Below are 8279 nucleotides of genomic sequence, written 5' to 3'. Positions count from 1 at the left end.
AGGCTAAATATAACATATAACACAGGCCTTGAGCCAGCTCTTGGGTAGGAGCTGGAGAAGAGGGGTTTCATCTGCTGACTATGTACACGATTTGTGGTGGGCAGGGAAGGAAGGCATCAGTGTAAACAACTCAGACTCATTCCACAATACTGGCCCACAGGAGAACGTGATGTGACTCGGGTACAAAAATAAACTACTAGCTTGCTTTTATACAAGCCAAGCTCGGTAGGACCCCCCACAAAAAGACTGTGGGATCGTCTTGATGGGGGAATTGCACCAGGCTGCTAAACCTTTCAGCTCTCTGAATTTACCTGCTACCCCCTTCCCTCCCTTTCAGACTCTTGGGCCTTCTGTTAGCCAACATCTAAGCCCAAGATCTGCCCCACCCACCTGTACAGGAATACCATATAGCCTCCTGACAAACAAGGTCCTTTTGTACCTGTCTCTTTAACCCCAAGGTATATGAAGACTTATTTTTGTAAATGTTTGGCACCTAAGAAACATGATGGTTGTGGAATAATGCCACAATTAATTACACAGGGAGACCCAGTAACAAGACATGCAGGTGAGGGCAAGGGGTGCTGAGCTGCCCTAGCATCTCAAAACCAGAACCGTGGCTTCCCATGCATCTCTGGGGTGAGAGGATGTGCAGAAAGCGGTGACTTCACTGGCTCCTCAGCAGCAAGTACATTCAAAACTGAGGGGTTCAAGACCCCACTGGAACCTAGTCATTGTCTAGTCATACTCTGAAGAGCTTGGTGCAGTGAGAGCTGGAAAGGCTGAGTGCCTACTGAGTCTGCAGCACCAAGAGTCCTTTTGAAGGTGCTCAACAAAGTCATTCTTTAGAGCGGATGGACAGCACATCCCTGGGAAGGCCATGTGGAAAGATGTTCTCCAGGCCCAGTCAAATGATCAATCAATCCCACTGTCATCTCAGTCACCTCTGACTTTTCCTGTTGGTCGCCCTCTCTGTACACATAGCCCAGCAGCGTGAGGATCAGTCATCAATGGTGGGCAACCAGAAGGCCTGGAAGGAGAACACAAGTCAGCTTTTGGACGTCCCTCACTACAGTAGGTTCTTCCTCCCTACCCACAGCTTCAAAGGCCCAACCCCAATAGTGAAGGAATTATGGTCTGGTTGTCCTTACTCCTGGCTTGTCTATAAAGACAGAGACTCAAAAAGCTGGCTCTTTTTACTTCCAACACCTACTCTCTCCCTTGCACCTACCAGTTACTCAGTGTGTTAGGGAAACAGTAGTACTGTGTGGTAACCTGGCCTCATAGCCAATCTCGAGATGGCCTCAATCATACCCTCTCCTTCCAGAGTCTAAAAAGACAGGAGGGCTAGATGGTTTTGTTGCCTTTGAGGGCTAGGTGGCCTCTTGGCTTTACGTGTCCTATGCTGATCTCAAACTCACTATATACTCAAAGATGACCCCCAACTGATCTTTATATCTCTCCCTTCCAAATGTTTAGGTAACAGGTATATACCAACACATCCCAGCTTAAATTAGTTTCCTTCTGTCCTTCCAGTACTGGAGAGATTGATCCCAGCCAGGGCTTTATACATAGCAAATAAGTGCTCTAAACTCCAATTTCCAGCCATTGCTACATTTCTTTTCGTTCTATCTTCTTGGTTTGTAAAAAACAAGAAATGGGCGAGGTGTAGCCCCAGACTTAGGCCTAGACATCAGGGGAAGAATGGGCACTATGCTTTGGATAGAGGAAATAAATGCCTCATCCAAGTGCCTACTTAGAGAAAGACAGACTCCGAGGGAACCTATCGCCCACCTGCAGTTCTGTTCTCTAGAGTTACATTTGTGTCTATGCGTACACACACACACAAACACGCCCATCAACACCCCACTATGGTGCATGTGTAGAGGCCAGAAAACAATTTGTGAGAGTTGATTTTCTCTTTCTGAGTTCCAGAGATCAAATTCAGGTTATCAGGCACAGCAGTGAACATTGTTTTCTTGTTTTCAGTTTGACATGGGGTCTCACACAGCCCAGGCTGGACTAAACCCCCTGGCTCTCCTGCCTCACCTCCCAAATGCTAAAATAAGATGTCTGTTACTTAGCCTGACTGAATTTGATCCCTGGAATGATACTGTGAAAGGAGAGAACCAATTCCCACAAGTCATCCCCTGACCTCTACATGTGTGCCACGGCACATGTTTAAGAACACACAACATGAAAACAAAATAAAAAGCTGGGTGTGTCGACATACACCTCTAATCCCACTGCTTGGGAAGCAGAGCCAGGAGAATCTGAGTTTCAAGATAGCTAGGTAGGTCTACAGAGAGACCCTGACTTGAATGAGAAAATAAGAAAAACCCATACACACACACATAAACAAAAGTGCTAATTATGAACTACTAGAAAAAAATTTTGAGGAATTCAATGGAAAGAATTTGGAAATAGAAAGGTCAGCAGGCACAGCGGCCTACACCTCTCACTCCAGCATTCAGGAGACTAAAGCAGGTGGATTAATGTGAATACACAGCGTGGCTGAAAAACCTTATTTCCAAAAGCCAACCAAAGCAAAACAATATTCCAAACCCCTGAAAGGTTTCACCTGTAAAAGGTTGATCAGAATATTTTAAGGAGTAAAAATGTCAAGAGAGTCTAAATAGGTTGGGCCTAAAGTCTAGGGCCAGAGCAAAATATGCCCTGTAAATCTCTTGGATGAGCATAAATGATCCAATCTTATAGCTTTTTCCTTTTCTTTTTCTTTTCTTTCTTTCTTTTTTTTTTTGGAGACATGATTTCTCCATGGAGCCCTGGCTGTCCTGGAGCTCAGTCTGTAGACCAGGCTCGCCTTAAACTTGGAAATCTACATGCCTCTGCCTCTCAAGTGCTGGGATTAAAGGCTTGGGCCACCACCAACCAGTAGTCCCATCTTACTGGAAAAAGAATTAAAGTAAAAACACAGCCTAGTCACATAGCTATGATGCAGGGTGACAGGAGCCGTCACTTCTGAAACAGGAACTTGTACTATGTGGAATACAGCTTATTGTCTGAAGTACCCACCACCCCAAATAAAGACAATCTTGATATGGAAACCACCTCACTGTTCACATACCATGTTGGAACAGGCGCTGGCAAAGGTCATAAACTTGGGGTTGAACTGCAAACAGGTAATGGGACCAGTGTGTTTACCATCCAATACAGCTACTTTTATACCACTCTCTCCATTCCAGACATGGATTTTGCCATCTTCTGAACCTAAAAAGAATGATCAAGATAATAACACTTTAAGAGGTAAATAGAGACAAGTAAGAAAAAGATCAACTGCAATCTGATAAAAGTCTCAATATGCATTCCTCAGCAGAAACCAAGAGGACAATGGAGGGACACGGGGAATTGATCTTGACCTAATTATTTGTTCCCTTCTGTCACATAGTCCAGAGTAGCTTTGAACTCTCTATGTAGCCCAAGCCAGCCTCGAATTCTACCTTTCCTGTCTCTGTCTCCAAATCCCAAGCTCAAGTGCTGGTCATTAGATGTGCAGGATTATTGTACCTTTCCTACGTCAGCTCCCAAGTGACTCAACATTCCCATCTAGAAAGGGGGCTAGATACCATGAGCCTGCCCAGATCTAGCCAGCAATACTACTCAACGCAGCAAGGACTGAAGCAGTAGAGTAGCGCTCTTGAGCCTAACTCTAAAGCCTGGGAAGGGAAAGCCAGCACACCTCCAGCTCTAATAAGGAACTCGTGCCAGTGTTATGGCCCATGCCTGCTATCCCAGCACTTGGGAGACGAAGAATCAGAAATCCAAGGTCATTCCTGACTACACAGCAAGTTCAAAGTCAGATGGCTATAAAATGAGACCACTGCAAAAAAGGAAAAGAGCCATCAAGATGGCTCGGAATGTAAAGGTAGCCTGCCAGGAAACTTGAGGACCGGAGAGTTTGATCCATGGAACTCCAATGAGAAAACTGACTCTTAGAAGATGGATCTCTGACCTCCACACATGCAACTACATGTATGCTTATGAGTACCAAAGGTACAGGATTGTTGCACCTTTCCTAAGTCAGCTTCCAAGTGACTCCAACATTCCAAAATCTGAAGGTACTTTCCTTAATAACAAACAAATGCAGGGTATCAGGAAAACAACGACAACGACAACAACAACAACAACAACAACAACGACAACAACAACGACAACGACGACGATGACTACGATGACGACGACGAAGAAGAAGAAAAGGCAGCTCACCAATCATAATAAACTGTGAATCTGGAGTAAACGAAGCTTCGAGTGTAACAGCTTTGCTGTTAGCATAACCCTGAAACAAAACAAGAGTGTTTCTCATTCCAGGACAGGTAATAAAAACCAACCCAACACACAAACCCCTTCCCACCAAAGGTCTTTGTGCAATGTCACTAAGACCAAGTATAGCTGTTCCCACACAAAACACTCCCAATGGTAACCTTGTATTTAGGAAGGGGGGGGGGGACTTGTTTATTTTTATTAATATTATATTTAAAAAGCAACTTGGGTCACTTTGTAAGAGAGAAGTGAATGGCTCAATTCAAATGAAGTAAAGTTCGTGTTTGGGAAACTACAAGCCCATGCCTCCTCACTTATTTCTACCAGTCAGCTAACAGCACTCCTGGCCCAGGCCTTATGATCAAAGACACAGCCCATGATTCAAAAGCTGTCAGCTCACCCCAAATGTGTGCATCACCACACCCTTGAATGCGTCGATAAGACGGATGAAGCTGCCGTTGGTGGAGATGAGTATCAGTTTGCCATCATTGCTGAACTTAAGTCCTGTCCACTCGCAAGTCCGATCATACTGCATCTTAAAGGTTGCAAACGGTCCCTGCAGAACGCAAAATAGCAGTCCAGCACTCCACACACCTGTACTTCTTGTTAGAGCTCCTTTTCTAGCCTCTACATTTTCTCTCTCATGTCTATCCTACCCATCTAGGTTCTTCCGAGTGGACAGCAAAGGGTGAACTGCTGCTACTCTGTTAGCTGCCACTTGCCTCCTCAGCACAGGAAGGCAGTCTTTTTAGACGGCTCTCATTATGTGGAGCACTAGCTGGCCTGGAACTCATGGAGATCCACCTGCATCTGCACTGCAGTGTTGGGTTTAAAGCTGTGTGCCACCATGCCCGGCCCAGAAAGGATTCTCAAATGTCCAAGTTGCCCTTAAATTTTCTGAAACCTCAAGATAGCTCAAGGATTCAAAGATTTACCTTATCAAAAGAACGAAGGTCATAAAGTTTGACCATTTCTGAGTTGACACCTGCGGCAAAAATTAACCCTTCTGGATCAAAGGAACAGACAGGTTTGCCCTGTAGATGCATGAGGCCCTAAGAGAGAAGAGGACGGCGAGTTAGTGAATGAAGGAGCCCACTTCTCAATCACTGACCTTTTCTAACGAAAACTAAGAAAGGAACAGGAACTGCACCCAGCCTACCTAGAAAATTAAAAAGTAAACAAACGAAACTGACTAAAATGTAAAAAAGTCACCATGCGGTGCATTTCCAATCATCCTCATCTACAACATTACAGAGTTCAAAGAGAAACAAATTCCTTGAGGCTAAGTCTCTAGGCAACCTCCCTGTTTCAAGCACTAAGGCACATTATAACGCAGTCTGCTCTGGAGTAGGACATCTGCTTATCAAGCAGTAGCCAACTAGTAAAAGGGTTTGCTGCCACCTAACAAGACTCTGGGATCCCAAAATGGAACCACTCTGTCTCCCTTAACCAAGAGGGAGAGCTGATAATGCTTTCCACAGAAAATGCTCAAAAATGTAACTGTGAGGTACCATTACCTGGCAGTTAGGAGACCGGAGATCCCAGAGTCGAATGGTCTTATCAAGAGACCCAGAAATGAAAGTGTCATCCACAGGTGACATGGACAAGGCCACCACCCTGCAATGTATCAAGATAAATAGGAGTTGAAGCAAAATATGAGCAAAAATTGGATGCGAATCCTAAACCACTCTGCCTGCCTACATATACCCCCTTTCCCAAGATAACATCTTAGGAACTTATACAAACTTATCTGAAGCAACCAAGAGCAGCTAATACAATGAAGAAAAAAAATCAACGTAAAGCCTCTGTAAAAGAAAAAAAGTATGGTTCTCAGGCTGGAGCCATACAGCTCAGTGGTAGTGTTCAAAACAAAATATGTGAGTTACTAAGAATCAAAAGACTCAAATTAGTGAGATACTAATCCACACCCACTAATGGCTGTCATAAACGGCTGGCTCAGTGTGGGGAAGAGGAGGATGGGAAGAATTAGAACTCCTTATACACCACTGATGAAGTAAGTACAGATGCTCTATAAAACCCTTTTTCAGGATAGGTGTGGTGGTGCCTGGGAGGTAGAGGCAGGTGGATGGATATGGGTTCAGTGCCAGCCTGATCTACATAGTGAGTTCCAAGCCTGATTCCCCGACCCCTCCATAGAGAAGCCAAAACCAACCAACCCAAACAAACAAACCTTACTTTTTCTGACTCAAATAATTCTATTCCTAGCTATATATACTTGAGCAAAATGAGAATGTCTACACAAAAATGTTCATGTTTTTACAGTAGCATTATAAATGGGAATAACATAAATATGCACTAATTAACAAACCAACAAGATGACAACAGAGATGAACTTCAGAAACATCATGCTACATGAAAGAAGCCAAACACGAAAGACCAGGTTTGGTGCCATTTACAGAGAAATCTAGGCAGCACTTAGATGAATGGCTGCTAATGGGTACAGGGTTTCTCTTAGGAGTGATGAAAATATTCTGGAATTATAGTAGTGGTGATTTTCTACTACATATATAAATACATAGATCACTAAATGTTTTTTATTTTGAGATAGGGCTTTATGCAGCCCATGCTGCCACACTAATAAAACAGTGAGCAGAATGCGAATAAACATGCAATTTTGTCACAGTGTTTAGCTCCAAAAGTTCAGACAAGATCTCAGTTGATATAAATGGGATCGGCCAATAAGCACAGGGAATGTAAGAAGAACCAAAACCCTGAACCCTGGCCCTAAGGAAACTTACCTGCCAGGTCACACGGTGCCAACATTAGAGCAGCAAGTGACCAGTGGCCTATCTTGGTATTACACAGTAATTAACACTTCCTGTCTTCCCTAACACAGTAATCCTCCTGCTCCCACCCACCTTTATGTAAGTGCAGTTTCTTTATTGAATTACGTTGAGGGAGAAGGAGCTTGAGACAGGATGTTAATATGCACCCCAGGATGACCTTTAATTTACTCTGTATCTAAAGCTGCTGTCTAATTCTTAACACTCTTCCTACCTCATGCTCCAGAGCACTAGAATCACAAGAATGTACCACCGTGCTCAGCTAGAGTACACTTGTTTGCTTGCTTGCTTTTTGAGACAGGATCTCTCTGCGTAGCCCTGGTTGTACTGGAGCTTGTTATGCACACCAGGCTGGCTTGGAACTCTGTCTCCTGAGTGCTGGGATTAAGGGTGTGTGTCCCTGCACCCTACAGAATTACCACTTCTAACAGGCAGCTCTGAGCCACCTCTCCTGTCATCCTTTAGGCATGGCATGACCCTCTTGAAGTCAGAACAGTAGAGGAACCCTCCTAAGACCCTGATCCTTCAGAGACTTATAAGGAGTAGACAATTACTTGGGAAAAGAGGGAGATGCCATTTCAGTTGCCTACGCTCCTATAAGCAGCCACACTGACACTTTAGTAAGTGAAGACTTGGCTGGAATCATTTCTTTGGCCTATTGCTGAAGCCCAAATGTGAACAGATAGATAGCAAAAGTGACATAGTACCTGTCAGAGCACCACACTACACAGCTCTGCATCATCTGTATTATATGTGTTAGTCCCAGCACTTAGGAGGCAGAGACAAGCAGATCTCTGTAAGACAACCTGGTCTACACAGTAAGTTCTAGGACAGACAAAGATCCTGTTTCAAAAGGATGGGGGGAGCCAGAGAGAGGGCTCAGTGGTTAATGACCTCTTCTGGTATGCACATATACATGTAGACTAAACGTGTGTGTGTGTGTGTGTGTGTGTGTATCATACATAAATAAAACAAAGAGCAACAACAAAAACCCTTCACATATTGGACATTTTTCATGTACAGCCCAACACAAATGTTGGCCTCTGCAGTGGATGGCTTCATAAATGCAAATGGTTCTTTTGTTAAGAGCCATCTGGGATTTGGTGTTGCTAAATACCAAGTCTACTTTTTATAGCATTAAGTTTTCATCTAATTAACTTTAGTCCACATGTTTCTTTTTTTTTTTTTTTTTTTTTT

The 8279-nt window shown here is 43.8% G+C and overlaps 1 protein-coding gene across 1 annotated transcript in view; it reads right to left on the bottom strand.

Moving 5' to 3' along the window:
• Positions 1-115: 115 nt before the first annotated feature.
• Wdr82 (WD repeat domain 82) overlaps positions 116-8279 on the bottom strand; it is a 19289-nt gene continuing 11125 nt past the window's right edge. Inside the window, exons 4-9 of the mRNA XM_031343268.1 lie at positions 5796-5895; positions 5214-5330; positions 4679-4834; positions 4225-4294; positions 3086-3228; positions 116-1027 (exon numbers count right to left, since the gene is read on the bottom strand). Of these exons, the coding sequence (XP_031199128.1) occupies positions 998-1027; positions 3086-3228; positions 4225-4294; positions 4679-4834; positions 5214-5330; positions 5796-5895 (616 nt within the window). The 3' untranslated portion in view covers positions 116-997. The remainder of the gene's footprint in view (positions 1028-3085; positions 3229-4224; positions 4295-4678; positions 4835-5213; positions 5331-5795; positions 5896-8279) is intronic.

Source organism: Mastomys coucha, unplaced genomic scaffold (genome assembly GCF_008632895.1).
Source record: "Mastomys coucha isolate ucsf_1 unplaced genomic scaffold, UCSF_Mcou_1 pScaffold23, whole genome shotgun sequence".
Classification (NCBI taxonomy): Eukaryota; Metazoa; Chordata; class Mammalia; order Rodentia; family Muridae; genus Mastomys; species Mastomys coucha.
Note: the sequence above shows the minus strand (reverse complement) of the source record. Positions and strands in the feature narration are given on the sequence as shown.